This window comes from Podarcis gaigeae, assembly GCF_964106915.1.
Source record: "Podarcis gaigeae genome assembly, chromosome: 11".
NCBI lineage: Eukaryota > Metazoa > Chordata > Lepidosauria > Squamata > Lacertidae > Podarcis > Podarcis gaigeae.
Window position 1 is genome coordinate 62212381 of NC_139687.1, and position 22029 is coordinate 62234409.

Genomic DNA, 22029 nt, shown 5'->3' on the forward strand with positions numbered 1-22029 from the left:
CTAGCACGAGTCCTTGCATTGGCTTCCACTAACAGAACAGGTGAACTGAATTCAGCCAAATGTGTCTACTCTACTTTTCTTTATAAATTCAAAGAACCTTACAAAAACAAAGTAATTACAACCAGATCTTTTTTTTTAAAAAAATGATAGAACAAGGGCAGGTTAACACAACTTTTAAAGCAGGAAGATAAAAGCATCAAAGCACATTAAAACATGAACAAAATAAAAGAAAAAAGGTTTAAGCAGCATGCCTGAAGCTGAAAAGTGGAAGTGGGAAACTGCAGGACTGGCAGCTGAATGAGGCCATCCAGGCCTCTCTGTCTGCTCCTGGAGACACTCTCCAGACAATGCCCCCTTCTCAACATCCCTGCTTCACACAATCCTTGAGTATTTTTGCCTGGCTGGAATGTGCCTTTAAACCTCATTAATGACTGGAATAAATAAAATTTACCTGCGTTGCTCTTCCCACTTTGCCTCTGGCCCTGCCCACCCCCCATGTGGCCCCCAGAACATTGACCAGTAGGGAATGTGGCTCTCAAGCTGAAGAGGGTTCCTCACTCCTACTTAGAACAGAGGGAGCCAGACATAATTCTCTAAGGAAAGAGTTGCATAACCTGGATACTAGAGTAGAAAAATGATTCATCCTATGTCCCAACCAACCATACCTCTCAAAGTGGTGCAATGTATAGCAAGGTCTCTGACGTTGAACCAGTAAGCTGGTTTCCCCCTCAAATAATGCCAACTGAATAATTCAAGCCATAACATTTTCATAATACAATCTCAAACTAAAATTCATGTTTAAGCAACACTTTTGCCACTATTTTCGTGAATAAGCAGATTTTTGCAAGGATGAGGAACTGCATATGGTTAACTGAGAAGGGGAAATAGACACAGTGCTTCAGGGCGCTCGATCTGTACGGCTCCAGTTAATGGGACATTTTGCTGAACTGTTATTGCACCACTCAGTTCACAATCATGAGTCTTCAAGATCAGAGAGTGAAACATACCCTGATGCTTTAAGTATTTGAACTGCCAAGACATTACAGACCACCTTTACCTGTTATGGTGATACCAGGTACTGTATGGGAAGTTAAACATCTGAGCAAAGGATGAGCCTGCCAGAATAACCAATTAAAGGATTCCTCTACAATTAAAGGCTGGTCAGTAAATAGACAAAAAATTTAAACTACTAGAAGAACTTCATAAGACTAATGCAGGCCAAAAGAAGTCAAATCTCCATTTAGCATTTAACATTGCAGAGGAAAACAACACAGTATAACTGAAAAGGGGAAGAAAGTTACATCCAAACAGGAGCACAGAAGGCTTGCCAACGAAGACACGTGTTCAGATTAATGATTAATGATGAGAAAGCAGGAGACACTCAGAGGGATTCCTTAATATTCAAATGACTACTATGAGCTGTGTTTTAAACAACAATATAGGAAATCCAAACCCAATAGGCCATTAGCTTCTCTCTCTGTATCAAATTAGTGTTTACAAGCTATCTGAGAGATGACAAAGAGCCCTTGATTGGAAAATGGGATAGAATCTCTTACTAATGATGTATGTACACGCAGAAAGAGAAAGTGAGTGTAGAGGATGGAACAAAATGGTTGGAAGTACTGCAGGTGCCCGGAAGCAGCAGCACACGGCCTTGTAGTAATTTAAAATATAATGTAAACAATGTGAATGGCTTGGGTTTAAGAAGCATATACAAATCAGTAGGAATCAGAAACGTGCGTGTGTGTCAGGGAGTGTGTGAAGCAAGAAGACTGATAATCACTATATGGAGCAGTCAGTGAGAAAGGAGAAGGAATGCAAAGAAACCAATTTTCACCTTCTGTAAAATGAACTCCATGACATGGTGGTGACATTTTATCACCCACACAATAAGGGAGTCAACCCCTGATTGGGAGGTGCACAGAAGTTGCTCTACATATGGAATCCTTGGGCGGGAGGCAGCATCTCTGAAAACTGTTTGCCTAAGCCTCTTTCAGAACCATTTTGAGGGACAGCAACCCTACGCTTCTAATTTAACCCATCACATCTCGCAAGGAACCCAGGCTTCGAAACAGCAACCTTTCCCTCCTATTCCAACTCTGGTCATGCAGCAAGGCTATTCTCTTGAAAGCAAAAATGACCAGTAGTGATTCTCAGCATGCAAAGATTCTAAACACAGATTTGAGCACGAAGGTACAGTCAAATGGTAACAAATCTGTTCTTTCTCTTGCTGCCAGTAGATGCTACCGACATGCAATATTTATCCCTCTCCCCTACATGCTTACAAAAGGATTACGTCATCAAGCCAGCCAGACATGGACCCAAAACATCCAGTCATGTTCCGGTCCCTTCCGTGCCTGCCAGTAGCAAGAGAGGCTTCCATAAGCCTCTTGATGAAAGGGGCCTGGAGCAATCAGATCCCTAGAGCACGAGATCATCATGCCATACCTAAGAGAACAAGCTAAGGTGGGGGATCCTTCAGGAAAAGGGAGAGTAAGCAGAGCTGCAGAGAAGAAACAGCTGAGCAATCAGAGGGTAAGCAGCTTCCCTGCAACGGAAAGAGTAGTTGATAGCAAAAGGGGCTTCCTGGCCCCCTTTCCTTCCACGGAGGGGTTTGAGAAACCTTAGCACAGGCAGATGTTGTTCCTCCTTCTGCCAGCACAGCAATGTCCCTTAAAGTGAGACCAGTCTCACCACTGCTCAAGGACAAGATTTCCTTTGTATCCTGAGAAAAATATCCGTTTTGGATTTCTGCCTCTGTTGATCTTTTAAGAATAAAATTGCCTTGACCCTGACCTTGCGCTCCTGAGATGGGCACTGGGCTCTCAAGGCTTCATTGGGATCCTAACATCCACTGGAGTGAAATCTCTAAGCAATGTTTCATAACAGTCTCACGGAAAACCATAAAACACCCCCCCCAAAAAAAAACCCACACACACTCCTGAAGAAAGCGTCACCAGAGACCTTTGGGACTACAGCTCCCCTTATGCCATACTTCTCACCTGTGCATTTTTTGGGGGGCGGGTTGGTAGGATCAAAGGCAGGTCAATCACCCCACCATCAAAAAACGCAGTGGGGTGTCAGCTTCTCAAAACTTCCTTTTGAAGGGGGGGGGGAGCCGGAGGAGAGGAGGGGCCACAGAGGAGAGACCTCAGTTCAAATCCTGGCCAAGTAAAAGCAACGGGGAAAGGATGTTTCTCCACCAGTGTCCAAGGCAGGAAGAGGAAAAATACACTTTGTGACTATATATTTTTTTGGGGGGGTTTGCTGCGTGCGGCTGGAGATACACCCCCCCCCCGCCCATAAACGATCTTCTCCCCTCCCGCCTATTTTCCCTGATCACTTTCTCCTCCCCCCCCCAGCCGTGTCCTTTGCGAAGGAGGCCTGGAAGGGCGTCTCCCCTCCATCCATCCATCCACCCCCCCCCCGCCAAGGCCGGGGCCGAGCCTGCCGCAGAGGTGCGGCCGCGCAACCCCGAGACCCCTTAAGGGTGGGGGGTGAGGAGCCCCTTCCTCCCACCGCGGGGGGGAGGGGGCTTAAAGGGCTTCTCGCACCCTATTCTCCCCCCCAAAAAATATTTCTCATATTGAACCGCCCTGAGTCCTGCGGGAATAATGTTATTAATAATAATAATGGGGAGAGAAAGAGCAGCAGGTGCGTGTGGTCATGTCCCCCCCCCCTCAGAGAGATGATGCTGAGGGGGGGTTGGAAAGAGGCCAGTTAGCCCCCCTCCCCCCATTATTCTCAACGGCGGGGGCTCCTGAGGGGACTCACCAGCGGCTGCATCTCGGCTCTCACGGCGGGCACTTGGAAGCGGTCGATCTCCTCCATCATGGTGCCGGCGGGAGAGGGAGCCGGGCCGGGAAGGCCGAGCGGGCGGAGGGCGGGCGAGAACCGGCAGCTGGAAGAGGACGACGAAGGAGGAGGGAGAGGAGGAGGCCCAGCCGCCGCCGCCGCCTCAGTGTCGCTGGGGCTCGCCCTCCGCCACTGCCGCCGCCGCCTGCCTCATCCCCTCAGAGATGCTCCTGGCGAGGAAAGGAGAAGGAGACGCGCCTCAGAAAAACCCTCCACAGCCGCCCGCGGTGACTCCGCCCTCTCAGTGCGCACGCGCGAAGTCGGGTGGGAGGGGGGGAGCGCCGCTCCGGTCCCTGGAGGCTCTCCGGCAGCCCCGTCACGCGCCCCGCCCACTACATCTGCATATTCATCAGAGGGGCGGGGCTGCGTGACGGAGCGGCGCTCGCTCTCCCTCGGGCTGGATCCCGCCCTCCTCAGGAGTCCTTCTCTCCGCCCATTGGCTCTTTGACCTTCCAACTCCCGGACGGTGGGTAGACGGGCGGTGGACGCGGCCAATCTCAGGCGGGCGCGCCTTCTCGTCAATCTCTGTGGGCGAAAGGAGCAGCGGCGGCGATGGAAGCCACTTCCGTTTGGTTGCCATGGATGCCGAGATCAACTTCCGGCAGCTGGCCGACACAAGCCGGGCGTGAAAAGAAAGAGAGGAGGATTTGAAATAGTGAAGGAAGAGAGTCGGGGGACCACCGCCGGCCATTGACGCGGAGGGAGGAGAGCCGCAGAGATGCCCCCGAAAGAGCATGTCAAGCGCAGGCAGGTTAGAAAAGGGAAGGAGGGGGGTCGGGCGTGACGTCACCAGGTGATTTCCCCACGACCCCCCTGTGATTGTTGTTGTTTTGTTGTTCTTGTTGTTGTTGTCATACTCTCCAATGAAAATAGGGATGTCCCATTTTACACTGATAATTTTGCTCTGGGCAGCTTCCAACATATATAAAAACAGAATTAAACATTATTGTATTTAATCATAATAATATTAAATATTTTAAGAATAATAATTTTTATTTATACCCCGCCCTCCCCCGCCAAGGCCAGGCTCAGGGCGGCTAACAAGCAATAGTAAAAACAAATTGAATGAATACAACTTAAAAACAAAATTAAAATACAACATTAAAATATTGAAACCTCATCGCAGGAGGAGAAAGGAAAAGAAAAAAAGAAAGAGGGGGAGGGAATCAAATTGGCTTCAAGCCAAAGGCTCTGTCTTACAGGCCCTGCGGAAAGAAATCAGATCCTGCAGGGCCCTGGTCTCATGAGACAGAGCGTTCTACAAGGCCGGGGCCAGAGTTGAAAAGGCCCTGGCTCTGGTTGAGGCTCATCTGACTTCCTTAAGGGACACAGGTGGCGCTGTGGGTTAAACCACAGAGCCTAGGACTTGCCGATCAGAAGGTCGGCGGTTCGAATTCCCGTGACAGGGTGAGCTCCCATTGCTCAGTCCCTGCTCCTGCCAACCTAGCAGTTCGAAAGCACGTCAAAGTGCAAGTAGATAAATAGGTACCACTCTGGGGGGAAGGTAAACGGCGTTTCCATGTGCTGCTCTGGTTCGCCAGAAGCGGCTTAGTCATGCTGGCCACATGACCTGGACGCTGTATGCTGGCTCCCATGGCCAATAAATCGAGATGAGCGCCGCAACCCCAGAGTCGTCTGTGACTAGTCCTAATGGTCAGGGGTCCCTTTACCTTTAAGAAAGATTGGGACATCCCAGGATCAATTCAGAAACCAGGATGTCTTCTCTAAATCAGGGATGTCCCTGGGAAATAGGGACACTTGGAGATCTGTGTTGTTGTTGTTAATTTATTCCATTTCTATTATTTCATCTATTATTTAAATTTTTGCCTTTCATCTAAGGCTCACAGGGTGATTTGCAATATAAAAATGCAAAAAATACATTCCATAATGAGAAACAAAAACAATACCCCCCCCACAGTTTAAAAGGCCAGAGATTGCTTAATTAGCTGACGCCTGGGAGAAGAGGAATGTTTTTTGCCTGATACCTAAAGATATGTAATGAAGGTGCTTGGCAAGCCTCTTTGGGGAGAGCATCCCGCAAGCAAGGAGCCACCATAGAAAAGGCCCGTTCTTGTTTCGTGCCCTCTGGACTTCTCATGGGATGAGGTAACGGTAGGGTGGATTTGTCACTGGTTTCTCATCATCCTGGGGGAAAGTTACAACAGAGGTGCTTCAGGGTTCTGTCCTGGGCCTGTTGTTGTTCAATGTATAAAAAGACTTTGATGAAAAAATTAAGGGGACGTGTATCCAATCTACAGATGATACCAAACTGGGGGTGGGGGTAGCTAAGGCTGCAGAAGACAGCAACGGGATTCAAGATGACTTTAATAGATTGGAGAACTGGGCCCAAACTAACAAAATAAATTTCAATAGGGACAAACATCTACACTTAGGCACTTAGGCAGGGAAAACCAGCAGCATAATTATAGAATGGTAGACACCTGGCTTGACAGCGGTATGAGTTTCCTTGAGAAAAATCACATTTTGTGAGTCAGCACAACAACTGCGCCACTTACAGACTACTAATATTTTGCCAGCTGATAAAAGGTCATAGATATGGTGATTTGCCTCTTACAGCACTTAAGGTTCCCACATGCACCCTTTCCACCTTTTCCCTCAAGGATACGCGTGAGAGGAACATCAGCAGCACCTCCATCCTGTGTTGTTCCTCATCCTCTCATGAAGGGGACAGCCCATGGCCAGGGTAGCCTCTTAAAGGGGAGGGGTGTCATTTAAAAAGGGACAAAAAGTTATGCTGATCTGCATAAAATGGGCACCTATTATGTGCATTTATTATTTATTTATTCGTTGCACTTACCTCGGGTTGAAGTAGCTTCAGGATGAGTATTTTTGGGTTGTGCTCCACAGCGACCCAGATGTAACAGTGTGTTACTTTCGGGTTTCGCTGCTCGCACATGCATAGATGGTAAAAATGACATCCCGTGCATGTGCGGAAGCAGCGAGTCGTGACCCGCGCAGGCACGCGGAGGCGGGTTGCGTTCGCTTCAGGATGTGAATGGGGCTCCGGAACGGATCCCGTTCACATCCAGAGGTTCCACTGTATATCTCACCTTTTCCTCCAAGAAGCTCAAACTGTCATGTGTATTTATCCCTCTCCTTCACTTAAACCCCAAAACAGCAACCCTGTGAGGTACGTTAGTCTGAGAGAAGCAGATGCTATACCTCAAGGCCACCCAGAGAGCTTCATGGATTTGAGCCCTAGTCTCGCCCAAGTCTTAGTTTGGCAGTCTAACCACTCTGCTGCACTGGCTAACTATAGAGAGATACATTTAGACGTAACTAAATTTAGATGGAAATGCAACCCACCTCACCCTAGTGACCTGTGTGTATGCTCACCCTGCTCCCCAGGTTTTGATTTGATTTAATATTTGTATTCTGTTTTTCCAACAACAAAAATATTTTGTCTCTTGAGTGTTGGATTAGCGTACATGTACTTCACTTACCGCCTGCCAACCTAGCAGTTCGAAAGCACCCCTTGGTGCAAGTAGATAAATAGGGACCGCTTACCAGCGGGAAGGTAAACGGCGTTTCCGTGTGCGGCTCTGGCTCTGGCCAGAGCAGCAATGTCACGCTGGCCACGTGACCCGGAAGTGTCTCCGGACAGCGCTGGCCCCCGGCCTCTTGAGTGAGATGGGCGCACCAACCCCAGAGTCTGGCAAGACTGGCCCGTACGGGCAGGGGTACCTTTACCTTTACCTTTACTTCACTTACAGTTTTATTCAGTAGTTGCAGGTGTGGAAGTGTGCGTGCAACGACCGTGTAATATTCTCTATCATTATATAGCACAACAATTCTCTATTATCAATTGCAGTGCATCTGGGTTTGCTGTTGCCCCAAGGTAGACTCAGATTTGGACAACTCACTGGTCACCCCACTCCAAAGAGGGAAGGCCTCAACACCTGCTCTACTATACCTTCCTGGTCTGGGGATGACTGCCTTATACCTTATATCTCCTGCTTCAAAGTCACGTAGGAGTATGTGACTCCAGAATCAGCTACAGGCCCTTTAAGGTTTGCAGACAGCTCTTCCAGGGGGCAGAGCCATCAGGAAAGGACAGCTTCTGGCTGGTCTTTTGCTGAGAACAACTGTAGTTCAGCCTGTAAGGCGCACAAGGAGCTGACCAGGGTCCTTGATTGGCAGATCAGAATCCTGGACAGCTCCGAGGAGACCCTGCAGGCTGAGATATGGAATGCTGCACAGTACATATTTCTCAAAGGACTTGCATCATCCAAAGAAACCTTTGGTTTTCTCTTGCTCTAATGTACTGGATTGCCTGGCAGTCCTTTTATGTCTGCCCCAGCAAAACTGAAGGCAAGAAGAATTTCTGGAATGACCTCAAATAATACATTCAACTGCTCTAATGGTTCATCTGCCAAAAGTCACATTCGCTTGAACATACAGTAAAGCATCAATTTAGATCGGTTTGTTGATGCTGCGCATTGTCAAATGAATGGTGCCTTTCAAACAACCCTGGGTGATTGGTTTTGGGACCATGAAAACTAATGACTCAGACAAACTTTGATTCAATGGTGTATGAATCATATCTGTGAAACATAAGGCAAAGTGTTGCAAGGAAGTTTTGCAGAAAATGTGAGCAGTCTCCCAAGACTATAGTCATAACCCAGCAGGTGGTTACAGAGATGCTTGCTATTTCTAGAGGTTTATAAAACTATCTTCCAAAAGTTCAATGGCAGCTCTGTGTGTCTCAGGCAGCAGATTTAAGCACACTGGTGAATAGGGGTGATTTAGCTGCTCTGCTAGTAGCCGCTGCAGGGAACCCTAAGAACTGCATTTCTTCTGCTTGTTATAGTAGCCTTTCACTGGTATGTGTAGGCTTGCTGAAATTTAAAACAGGATTAGGAAATGGGCTACCTGCCGGGTTTAAGTACACATCAGCCTTTGCTTTTTCCAAAGACGCAGCAATAAGGACAGAAAGATAAAGTGCTGTTATCAGGCAGGATGAGTCTAAGATTGAATCTGCATTCTCTACTGCCACCACTGCTCTGACAGAACATGAGGTGGGATGAAGGGATTGCAAGTTGCAATACCCAGTTCTGAAATGGTGTGGAATGGAAGAACCTGGAGCTGGTATTGCTCCTGACCCATGTGCATACTGACATAGCAGTGGCAATTGCAACACTCTTATTTGAAACCAGTGGCTCAGTTACACACCTGCATGAAGACCCTTTATGGTCCTAGGGTGATTTGCAAACATATCACAGTTAAACCAATTTGCATTTAAACCACAAAAATAAAACAGGAAAACAACTCGTGACAAAAAATAAATCAGCAGCTCAGAACAGCAATTCAGAAGGAGGGAAGACAACCTCTCACCCAAAGGCCTAACTGAAGAGGTGGCCTTAACGTGCAGTGAGGATGCAGAACACACCATGGGGGAGGTCATTCTACAGCCTGGGGCTCACCGGAGAGAAGGCCCATGAAACACTTACATGGAGTTTAAGCCTGTCAGAATTCCCCTCCCCCAGACATGATTTCCTTAAGAAATGTAGTTTATTGATTAAAAGCAGAAAATAATATAGACACGTCATCAAAGAAATAAAATGCAAATTGCTGCTTCTGATTTAATATAATAATATAATAATTTATTATTTATACCCCGCCCATCTGGCTGGGCTTCCCCAGCCACTCTGGGTGGCTTTCAACAAAATATTAAAATACAGTAATGCATCAAACATTAAAAGCTTCCCTAAACAGGGCTGCCTTCAGATGTCTTCTAAAAGTCTGCTAGTTGTGGTTCTCTTTGATATCTGGTGGGAGAGCATTCCACAGGGCGGGTGCCACTACCGAGAAGACCCTCTGCCTGGTTCCCTGTAACTTGGCTTCTTGCAGTGAGGGAACCGCCAGAAGGCCCTCAGCACTGGACCTCAGTGTCTGGGTAGAATGGTGAGGGTGGAGATGCACCTTCAGATATACTGGACCGAGGCTGTTTAGGGCTTTAAAGGTCAGCACCAACACTTTGAATTGTGCTTGGAAACATACTGGGAGCCAATGTAGGTCTTTCAAGACCGGTGTTAGGTGGTTTCGGTGGCCGCTCCCAGTCACCAGTCTAGCTGCCACATTCTGAATTAGTTGTAGTTTCCAGGTCACCTTGAAAGGTAGCCCCAAATACAGTCCATTGCATTTGGTGATGACAGAGCAGGACTTTTGAGCCTAGTTGGTTGCAGAAGGTTCCTAAGAAGGCTCAGACACACATTCTTCCTCTGCCTCATTGGTAAAAACAGTGCTTGGTTTTTCATTCCGTGTTGCCAGTAGGGAGTTCTCTCCAACTTACTCTGGCAACTGTTGGAATGCTGCCATGGAAGTGTCCCAGGGATATTGCATTGGGTTGACCCCCCCTATATATATATACCCTTTCCCCCCACCCTGTAGCATCATTCTGGAGCAACACTTTGTGCTGATTGCAGGGGAACTCAAATGGCTACCAACCAGTACTCCTTTCAGCCGCACCCTGCCTTGTTGCTGGCCCATCCCATTCCCACCTCCACCATTCACCCCATCACCCCATCATGACTGCTGGGCCACCCAATAGGCCCACCCAGAACCAGCTCAAACTTTGGGAAAGAAAAGAGCAGGAAAAACGAGGGCCTAATGACATGTAAGAGAGAAGGAGAAAGGACCTGGTAATAGGGGAGGGATAGAGGGGGTTGCCCAGGGCCCCCACAAAACTGGAATTGGCCCTTCCCTGGGAAATGTAGTTTTCCTGGGGCATTTTAACTCTTCTGCATGGACATCGTGTCCTGGAAACCATATGGCCTTTAGCTCCATAGTTTCCAGAAATATTGGGGTCTGTGTAATGATCCAGCTGGTGGCCTGGGAAGCTGCAGTTCCCGCTGTCTCTGGCACCAGGTATGCTGCCACAGCACTGTTCCGGCTGGTAGCAGAGTGGAAGGTGGGTGAGGCCCTCCAGCTGCCACTGCTGCTTCTATAAAACCACCAGAATTCCCTGCTGCCTCTACCACAAAGCCAGATAAATGGGAAAGGTGTTTGTGTTGGAAAATTCCATTCCACCTTTAGTTTCAGACATGGAACTGTTGCATGTCACATGTCTGTTTACATACCAGCACGGCTTGCTGGGAACTTCCGTTGTGTGTATAGCTTTTGCTTTTCTCTGTCTCTCTGAGAAGACAAAGAGAGAGACAACATGTTTCTTTGTCCTGATTTATGATTAATAAATCCATAGTTGAGTATGCTTCTGAAAGCCTCTCGCCTATTCTGGGTGCACAGTTTGCTCTGCTGATATAGCGTGCCTGGCTTTGAAGCCTGGGTCGCTGATTTACATTGGAGCAGAGGTTGATGGGTCTTTGCAGCGGGACGGCTGGAAGGAGACAACCCAGCTGAGGCTAGCCAGCTGGCCTTGCGACCCTATACATGCCGATAGTTTGGAGCAAGCTACAGGGTGCATGGATGTGGGCTCGGGAGGCTCACAGAGATTGGAGTAGGTGTTTGGATTGCATCGCATTCTCAGTAGTGCCACTGCAAGTGTGACCAGGTCCAAATTAGCCTTAGACTAAGCTAAGTTATTCATCTCTCTCTTTTTAGAAGGAGCAGCAGCTTGGTTGGCTGAGCTCGGATCTGAACTGAGCCATCTGTATTTCACCTTTCACTCCTTCCCATTTTTCTCTTGGAAGCAGCTGCCTCTTTTTGTCCTAGGTACTGCTCTGCCACTCTCTGGATTCTCTGGTTTTATTGGAGCTGCTTTTGCGGTGTTACTTCTTCTGTATTTGTCCTGTATTTAAGATTTTGGTTTACCGCATGGTTTATTTCTGGCCTGTTGACCATAATAAACAGAGGATGACAATGGTTCTGAGCATCCCAGAGGCCACTCGTTCTGCCCAACCTTTCTTGACATAAGAGCCGCTCTCAGCTGTAACTCCCAGAGGCTTTATTGTCCCTAAGCCTCTGTTCAAGGCATTTTGGTATAGAGAGCGATGCTAATATATTATTTATTCAGAACCTATAATTAGCTAACAAGTAAAACTTGGCAGTATATTCTGAAAAGTATGCTTTTAGGGACACGTTCTTTATCTCTCAAAACTATAAGTAATGCTTTATGTTACAACATTATGCATATTTTATGGATTGCCATATTCCCTGCTGCAACTGCTGTTATCTTCTCCAAGCCTTTGCAAATAAAACAAGTTATAAATATAAACAGATGAAATGAACGGGACGAAGCATGCAACTTCGCTGGGTTTCAAGCAGCTGACATTTATATGTCCTGAGGAGCGCTTTCTTTCAAGATGGAAGTCCAAGAAGATCGCAGGATGTATAGCTTTGTTGGCTGCGGCTCTGAAATTACTTCTTTTGACTTCAGTATACTTCAGGGAGAGCGCTCAGGATTTAAAAGGTTTCAGGATCACCTCTAGGTGTCTTCAAGCCCAAAGAGAACATATTTCATGTTTAATGGCCGCATCCTATCCCTGGCTTTAGCCAAGGCTGGTGCCTCAGCAAACACAGATATATTTAATATGAGGCAAGCTTTCTGCCTGCATGGCAGAGCTTTCCAAACTGTGTGTGGCGACACATTAGTGTGTTGGCTGCAGTGTGTAGGTGTGTCATGTGAACACTCCTCCTGGGGCTAGAAAGGGGTTAGTTTATCATCTCCGGTTTGCTAGTAAAACTGAATTACTGTGTCAGGAAATGATGCATGTCCAAAAAGTCTGTCACCAACATGAAAAGTTTGGAAAGCTCTGCTGCATCGGTTTGCACTGGTTCCAGGCAAATGGAACGGGAAACCATGGCTTTTTGAATTCTATGCTGCAGTCTACATGTGACCTTTGCCGTTTTGTGGTTGTTGCATTGCATGAATGAGCCTCTTTGGGGCACTGGGGATGAGCAACAGGGATAGGGGGCCAACTCCCAGCACCTAAGCAAAGTGATGAGGGGCCCTGTGAGCTCAAGAAACCTTGTGTAAACTTTCCTTATGATTTGAATTTTGGGTGGAGTAAAATTGAATTCTTTCTTCTTTTAAATGCCAGCATGTCATGAAACAGTTTCTGACCATCTAACACTAAAATTACTCAGCCCCTTGATTGCTCATCATGAGAAAGAGATACAGTTTGCACAAAACAGCAGAAGAAGCTGTAAACCTGTACCTGAGTTGTACCACTTTAGAGTATGGCTACATACACATACATACAGGGATGAGGGTGGCGCTGTGGGTTAAACCACAGAGCCTAGGACTTGCCGATCAGAAGGTCGGTGGTTAAAATCCCCGCCACAGGGTGAGCTCCTGTTGCTTGGTCCCTGCTCCTGCCAACCTAGCAGTTTGAAAGCACACCAGTGCAAGTAGATAAATAGGTACCGCTCTGGCGGGAAGGTAAACGGCGTTTCCGCGCGCTGCTGTGGTTCGCCAGAAGCAGCTTAGTCATGCTGGCCACATGACCCGAAAGCTGTACGCTGGCTTCCTCGGCCAATAAAGCGAGATGAGCGCCGCAACCCCAGAGTCGGCCACGACTGGACCTAATGGTCAGGGGTCCCTTTACCTTTACCTACACACTATACCAGGGGTGTCTTGTTGTTAACTGCCGTGGCCTCTTTTCATTGGAAGGGCAGGATATCAATTTAATAAATAATACACAGTTCAGCTCTCTCACACAGCTACGATCTGCAGCAGCCTTAACAAATTATAGCTCCCAGGACTCTTTGGGGAAGCGATATGCTTTAAATGTTTGGAGGGATGAAGAGTTATTTCAGAAAGTGCTTGTTCAAATGAGAACAAAAAGACAAACTTTTGCAAAAGAAATGCAAGCAGACAATAAGGGATGCAAAGGAAGAAAAAGAAAGAGAATTTGAAGAGCAGGTATGGTTTTATATGGCAGGGTTTAAAATTAAGTGCCCCCCCCACCTGTAATCTGAATTGGTACAGTCCAGGTACAAGTTTGCCATTTCATTTGGTGTTTGTGAGATGTGAATCAGACCAGAGATTTAGGGCTGAATTGCCTTTTGCTGCATGTCCATTCTCTTCTTATGTGTAGCTTTGCTTTTGGGTCTTTCCCCCATATAGTTAAAACAAATTTACTGAAATTTACTTGATTGCATTTTATGTCAAGTTAATTGAAATATGTGTAACTGCCCAAAACAATTAGCTTCCAATTGTCTTGTCAATGCCTTTCCTGCCAGATAAATACTTTTATAGACTCATCTGTGGAGGCTAATGGCAGCCGGGCTTTGTTTCATGCTTTAAATTAGCAATTTGCTGGTTGAATTGGGTCTAAATTAATCTGTGCTTTGGAAATCTCTTATCAATTGTATTCCCTAAATCCCATTAAACTAGCATCCAGTAGGCTCATTGTAGAAGAAAATGATCATGACCATTTCTCTCCCCCATGTGAACAGAGGGCCTTTTTTTTCATTTGGCACTCAGATCATTGTAGAATATTCTTTGCAGCTTGGTCTCGTGGATTGTTATAATGTGACCCTTTCGTGGGCCAAAATATCAGGCCTCCTTGATGGTTGCCATCAGTGCTTCCCCACCCTTAAAAAATGCTTAGGGGTACTCTCATTTTCCTACTCATATTGAAATAAAGGTAAAAGGGACCCCTGACCATTAGGTCCAGTCGTGGCCAACTCGGGTTGTGGCGCTCATCTCGCTTTATTGGCCGAGGGAGCTGGTGTACAGCTTCCAGGTCATGTGGCCAGCATGATTAAGCCGCTTCTGGCGAACCACAGCAGCGCACGGAAACGCCGTTTACCTTCCCGCCGGGTTGGCAGGAGCAGGGACTGAGCAACGGGAGCTCACCCCGTCGCGGGGATTCCAACTGCCGACCTTCTGATCAGCAACTCCTAGGCTCTGTGGTTTAACCCACAGTGCCACCCGCGTCCCTTTCATATTGCAATACTGCCCCTCAATGAGGCCAAACTTAGATTCACAAAATGTTTAGGGGTATGCGTCCCCCCAGGAAAAAAGCACGGGTTGTCGTCCTCAATGTGCATATTCCCGCATTTACACAAATCTACTACACACCTCAGTTTTCAAAACCTTGAAACCAAAAAAGTATTTGCTGGCAAATGTTAATGCGCCATCAAATCTTATGCACACCCTAATTTTCATGTCGTAATGTGGCCCCAAAAAGGTGTGCATTACATCTGAGTAAATACAGTATATCTGGGCAATAACAGTGGGGTTTATCAGGCTGGAGGTGCGGCAGCTTTTTTCCTCTCTGAAAGTTTCTGTTCTTTTCCAGAACTGAAATTATACAGTTCGGGTTGCGAACACTGCAGGTTGTGTGTTTTCAGGTTGCGGACCGCGCCGAACCCAGAAGTACCGGAACGGGTTACTTCCAGGTTTCGGCGCTCAAGCATGCACAGAAGCACAATATGACGTCACGCACATGTGCAGAAGTGCTGAATCGTGTCGTGCGTGCGCAGACGCGGCGCTGTGGGTTGTGAATGCCTCCCGCACGGATCATGTTCACAACCCAAGGTATGACTGTAATGCCTAGTTCTCTTGGTCGCATTCTGCTTATTTTTATCAGCAAACATATACCACTATGGATTCAAGTGTTTCAGTAGATAATGAAAGACACAGAAAAGTTTTTCTGAATATTTTCTGTGGAACAAACTGGGATCTCTGGCTAAAGTAGCCATTCTTGACAACTGTTCCTAGTTCTTCTTTGATCGTCAAAGGACCTTGTGTAAAATTTGACCATGTTTGACCCCATCTTTATGTTTTTTTCTAGAGCCAGCCTACACTTAAACCTTCCAAATCAACTATAAGGAGACGGGTAAGAGATTCAATTCTAAATTCATTTTCTTGCAACTCAGGGCAGCAATCTTAGTGGATTTTTGTTTGTTTGTTTTGGAATATGAGTGTGTTTAAAATGGCAGACTTGGGAGAGAGCTGGATTAAATTTATTTTGTGCACTAGCACCTGAATGAATTTACTAGGGAGTAGACCTCACTGATTTAAATGAAAATTCATAAAGGAAATAACAATAACTGTGTGTATTCAGAATGCGACCTTTAGATTGCAAGAGGCAAAAGTGGGCAGAGCCATGGATGTGACTCTTACGTTTGGAAGGAACGACATTCCAGTCGTGCAAAAGTCAGAGGCTTTTACACCTCCACACAACATATGCCTCTCCACCCTGCATCCAAGATGAAGGTTCAGCCAGCAGAGGCATTATCAGATTTCAGCCAGTGGGCAGCACATGAGGACAGTGTGGGGCAGGGCCAGGGAGGGGTGAGGGGTGGGAAGAGGGGCTGTGTCCTGGGGAGGCATCTCACATGCTTCTTAGTCATAGGCCCAAAGCATCCTTCACAGATCTGGCCACTTCTGTGCCTGGAAAAAGAAAGAAAATATGAAAAATCACAGAGGTGCAGGATTAATATTTTATATACCCTGAGAGAGAACATAAAGTATCTGAAAGCAGGGTGACGTATTATAATCCCATCATGTTTTGAGCATCAGTCTTCTTCAAGACATTGCCTATAACTATTATCCTGTTGAAATGCACAATGAGGGAGGAGGCAAGCTTTCTCCCCTAAGATGTATAGGAAATATAATAAACAAAAGGTGAATGAATGGTCTAAATTTCAATCCTTCGAAGAAAAAAGCGATTGCTGGCACACCTTGCAGGCAAGGAGGGGGAAAGAGGAAGGGCATTCTCGGGGCTTTTCTTCAGCTGGAACTCACCTGAACTCAGTTCCGGCACCTCTTTTTCTAGAGTAATAGCACTGGGCATTTTTCTTCTTCCTCTTATTCTTCCTGGAGCATTCCCGTTTCAGAGGAACAAAGAAATCTTTCTACCCTGAGAGAGAACTAGCTAACTCTGGGGTGGAGAACTTGTGGTTCTCCATTTTGTCGATGGATTAAAACTCCTATCCCCCCAGACCATCGGCCACGCTGCTAGGGTGAATGGGAACTGCAGGCGGCGTGGAGCCACAGGTTCACCAGCTCTGAGTTAAATGAGCAGCTCCCACCCTGTCAAAAAGAATGAAGAAAAACTGAACACGAAATAAAATAAAACTGAGGCGCATTCTTGACTTTCATCTGAGGTCATAGGAAGACAGACGCTGCATTGGGCCATCAAAGAGGATAACCAAAAGCTCCATTCTACCCATTTTAACACCTCAAATTTGGAAAGAAATATCTATCATGCTCTAACTTTTATGAAAGAAAGTCGCACGCCCTTCTCCATGCACAATGGTTAAGGATCAGGCTGGTATAAAACGGTGCCTCTTGACCATTTTAAGGATATACCTTGAGTTCTTCCGAAAGTCTTCCCTCTAAAATTCACTATCTATAAGAATCTGCTCTAAGAATCTATAAGAATTTCACACCCAACTTTTAAAGATGGCCTTGGTGTTACCTTGGTATCTGGCATATGCTAAAACTATTTTTTTTTAAAAAAAAATCTGTTCATTAGCCTTTAGAGCTTTTCGTATTACTAGGCATATTTGTGTGCAGCTTTGCGTTAAGGAAAAAGGATACTGTGGAGGCAGCAGAATGCATAACGGTGCAGCTGCTCCCAAGTGGAGTCACCGTTTTCTCCCCTGAAGTCTTTTCCTTGGTATTTGGAGGGAGCGCTCCCCAGAGACCCACCCCCTGTTTTGTGTGCATGCTGGACAGTGAATGGAGCGCTCCTTTGATCAATATTCCATTCACCCTTGCTGAGAGCAGTCATGCATAGGAAGATCCAATTAGACCCCGGATTCCGTATCCGCTGCATTCATACAGGGCACAGGTCTGAGCGACGCTCCTAGGAAAACGGATTGAAAAGGGAGGTTGACATATTGAAATTCAGCTCATGGCAGCCTTTCAGAGCAAAGGGGGGAAATTGCCCCAAGCCCCTGAATTCATTTCAATCAACGGCTCTGTGCTGCACACAAGTAATGGATATAAATTTAAATTAATTTCTCCTGCAGTTGGTTTCTTGCTACCAATGGGACAAAGAGCTCCCAGGAACTGCACATGCAGTGACACTGATTGGACCCATGTGTTGGGCATCAGGTGTGTGCAAGGCCTGACACCCCCCCCCCCCAGCAGCAGTTAGTGGGAAGTACCTGGAGCAGAAGGGACAGCAGGCAGGGACAAGGGATAGCCTAGTGATGCATTGCCTCTGAGTACCATGTGTTGGCCAGATAGAGTACAGAGACCTTGGAGATATTTGTATCAGGGAGTAAGTGGCCCAGAACTCCCTGCCTAAGATTACCTGACTGAGTCCTGGGTTGTGTCTGGTTACACCTGCCAGAACCTTACAAGTCAGTTGCATAGGAACTCTGCAATTCAGCAAAAGTTACTTTAGCACCCATTGGACTGTGTGTGAGGCACAGCCAGCTTCCTAAGAGAGTCGCAAAGGAAGACATTGGGCAGAAAAGAGACTTTCTCTTAAGCAAAAATATGGAGAATTCTGTAGCATCATAAAGATGATCTCAGGGTTGGGGTGCTATCATCATCAAATTAAATTAAATTTCTATATCGCCCTTCACCCGAAGATCACAGGGCTGCTTACAATATAAAAACACATTGCTAGACAAGAGGACATAGCCCAGGTAAAACCAGGGATGTTCCTAGGGGACCAGATTTATCGGACTATGCCAGCCCCCTACCTTGCAGAAATCCACTATGTGGAATACCGCAGACTTCTTACAGCGGCTAGATTAAATGTCCTTGACTCTGCGATATTGTGGGGAAGGTACAGGGGAGTACCATACACCCAGAGAACCTGTCATTGTGCCATGGGTGTGGTTGAGTCCACCGAACACATTCTCTTGACTTGCCTTTCTTATGCAGAGCTTAGACAAAAGTTTATAGATCCACTCCTATGTCAATTTAGCTTCCTACCCGGAGAAAACCAGGTTTTACACTTGCTGAATAATGTCACTAGAGCTATACCTTCCTTGGTGGCCAAATTTCTTTTTTTAGCTTTTAAGTGTCGCAAGACTATAATTGACTGTATTGTTTAGCCCATTTTAGTGTTGGCTAAGCTCTAAAATCTTCCTGGATGTTGAGCTGTGTATTGACAAATGTACTTTTTTCTGTCTGACGGTCGAATAAAAGGTTGATGATGATATAAAAACACAAAATACACAATAGCGAACAAAAACAATAACCTTCCCCCCAGTTTAAAATCCCATAGTTTAATTAGCCAAGAAGAGGAATATTTTTGCCTGGTGGGTAAGCACCCTACCCTGAACACACTACTCTATATGGAACTCAAGCAGTAAACAATAACATTTTTTGAAGGTCCAGGCAGTGGTGTTTGGAAACTGCTTATCTGTCTGAGAAAAGCTTGATGGTTCATGAAACTTTGAGGGGAGGCAATCACAATCTGCACTGCTTGTGCCCTGACCCATAGTTAAATATTTTATTCTGTTTGTTACAGAAGAGAATAGATGTTTCTTTTGCTGTGCTGCACATCCAGCTAGCTTTGGAAGAACGTGGTTCTTAACATGTGTCACATCTGCTATCTTCATATTTAAAACATCTCACAGAAGTGACACTTTGAAATTACTTTATTTTCTGAAGCCTTTGAGGAGCCACTGTCTAGAGATCATCTATGGAATATGCACTGAATTGTGACTAATTCAGGAATTGGACAGAAGATGATCAGAGGAGCTGGAACCGTCATTCTTCAAACCTAGATGATTAAAAAGAAAAGAGAAATAAGATGGGGGGGGGGAAATAAATGATCCATGGGAATGGTAGTGACTTTGATAGTCACCCTAATCCAAGTGGGTTCAGTCAACAGATGTTGATTAGAAGTTATCCACCAAACGACAAAATCTCCCTCAGCCCTTGGGACAAAAGTCTTCCCTCAAAATCTTCCACCCACATTCTTTTCCATACCTGGTCAGGCTCTTTTGCCTCCTGAACTGCCAGATTGGAAATGCTGATTTTGAAATGTCCAATGACAGTATATTATGGGACAGACAGAAAGGGTTTGGTCTATGTTAAGTCACTTAACAATGCCTTAAATATTAGGTTGTTGCTTTTTAATTGACAACAAATAGATGCTCAAAATCCCAATGTAGCAGAAGTTACTAATCCAGAAAAATGTGCAGACCAGAAAACAGCAGAGCAGAAAGTTATTCCTTGCTGCCATCTCCTCTTGTCCATTTGAGGCCAACCTTCTATAGACACGGTTCCAACCAAGCTCCTGGTGCTTAACTTTGCATTCAGAAACACCCATCGGACAAAAGCCAGAAACCTCTGCAGTGCTTAGACATACAATATGGAAGGTGATTTCTGCAAGCCCTTGCAGCTATAAAGGCTGTCACAACGCAGCATTTCCTGAAACAAGTTGTCGAAACGACAAGCTCATTTCCCTGTTGAGATCACCAGCTTTGAGTGGATGAAGAGAAGCAAAACCACGGCCCACCTAGTCCAACATCTTGCTTCGCAGTTGCGTGTGCCTTAGCCAGCCTCCTACCAATTCCCAGCCATATCCAGTTCCTCACAGGATTTGGATGAAAAGGACCCACAGAGGCAGGGGTCACTGGTGGCGCTTCATCCCAGATCTCTAGAGGCTTGATGCAGACTGTAATAAACAGGTAGTGATGAAACAGGTCACTGTGGAAACCACGGCCTCAGTGCCATGGAGCTGAACTATAGACTCCAAGCATCATCTTCTGGATCTTGTTGTTACTATTAAATTAGATAACCCATGAGTCACCAACCTTTGAGGGTCCATGAAACAGTGGCGTAGCGTGGGTTGTCAGCACCCGGGGCAAGGCAAGTAATTTGCACCCCCTAACCCGTGGATTTGCGCCCCCTAACCCTAACCCCCAGATGTTGCGCCCGGTGCGGCCGGCACCCCCTGCACCCCCCACGCTACGCCACTGCCATGAAATTTTGTCATGGCCCTTCTGCTTCTTTCCCTTCTCCAGAGTCACATTTGTACACAAGATGATAAGAGCAAAACACAGAATAGATCTGTGACCACAGCACTCCATTGTCTCTCCTGCTGTCCTCTGACTCCTGCAGCACTCCGCTTTCTCTGCCCCTCCAGTCGTTCTGTTTTGTCTCCACCCAGTCTCCCAGATCACTCCATTTCCCCTCCCACCTTCTTGTCCCTTTCCCTTCCTCCTTCCTTCCGTTCAACTGCTCGGGTGATTTCCAAGGCTCCGAGTGGCGACTCAGGAGCTGGTCTGGATGTTGAAAAGCACCTACTGCTGAAGGGAGAAGAGAGGGAAGAGTTTTACTCCTTTCCTCCTCCAGCAATGTGCACTTTGTGGGAGGGGAGGGATGTCATGAAGCGGAAGCTCACAAGGGTGCCATTGCGCCCATGGGCACCATGTTGGTAACCCCATATCTCCTAGGCAGGTAGGAACAGAATCACAAAAGAATGGTGCCTCCAGCCTGCTCCTTTGCAAACAATCCATAAAGACACCACAGTGGCATTTGTTCTTTTCTTTTCTTTTCTCTTCTCTTTCTTTTTTCTTTCTTTCTTTAATTCGTTATTATATTTAAATTTTATACAATGATTTACATTTTATACATTCCTTTTATATTTTTTTGACAAAGTAATAATCATAAATAAGGGACGTGGGTGGCGCTGTGGGTTAAACCACAGAGCCTAGGACTTGCCGATCAGAAGGTCGGTGGTTCGAATCCCCGTGACGGGGTGAGCTCCCATTGCTCGGTCCCTTCTCCTGCCAACCTAGCAGTTCGAAAGCACATCAAAGTGCAAGTAGATAAATAGGTACCGCTCTGGCGGGAAGGTAAACGGTGTTTCCGTGTGCTGCTCTGGTTCGGCAGAAGCGGCTTAGTCTTGCTGGCCACATGACCCGGAAGCTGTATGCTGGCTCCCTCAGCCAATAAAGTGAGATGAGCACTGCAACCTGAGTTGGCCACGACTGGACCTAATGGTCAGGGGTCTCTTTACCTTTACCTTTAATAATCATAAATAAATAAGAATAAAAATGTGCACCCCATCACTGAGACCATTCCATTAGGCATTTGTTCATTTGTTGCTGCCCTGGCAAGATAGAATCCACCTCACCCTGTTGTTTAACTCTGTTGCTCTAGGATGACGAAGGCGGTGCTGAGGTGGAAGGGGGGGCAGATGAATGGGCACAGGCCAAGACATTAATCAAGCCCCCAGACCAGCTGGAGCTGACAGATGCTGTAAGTATATTTTGGAGGGGAGTCACTGCAGGGTCTCGTTCCAGCCAATCTGGTGGCCC

The 22029-nt window shown here is 46.5% G+C and overlaps 2 protein-coding genes across 3 annotated transcripts in view; one reads left to right on the plus strand and one right to left on the minus strand.

Moving 5' to 3' along the window:
• The window catches only part of FAM219A (family with sequence similarity 219 member A), a 66103-nt gene extending 61997 nt beyond the window's left edge, over positions 1–4106 (minus strand). The window contains exon 1 of one of the 2 annotated variants that reach the window (XM_083702985.1): positions 3775–4106. In XM_083702985.1, the coding sequence (XP_083559111.1) occupies positions 3775–3834 (60 nt within the window). In that variant the 5' untranslated portion in view covers positions 3835–4106. The remainder of the gene's footprint in view (positions 1–3774) is intronic. The other variant, XM_083702984.1, reaches the window with a different exon arrangement.
• A 274-nt stretch (positions 4107–4380) lies between these two features.
• The window catches only part of DNAI1 (dynein axonemal intermediate chain 1), a 152813-nt gene continuing 135164 nt past the window's right edge, over positions 4381–22029 (plus strand). The window contains exons 1-3 of the mRNA XM_083702694.1: positions 4381–4606; positions 15579–15623; positions 21872–21970. Coding sequence (XP_083558820.1) covers positions 4574–4606; positions 15579–15623; positions 21872–21970 — 177 coding nt within the window. The 5' untranslated portion in view covers positions 4381–4573. The remainder of the gene's footprint in view (positions 4607–15578; positions 15624–21871; positions 21971–22029) is intronic.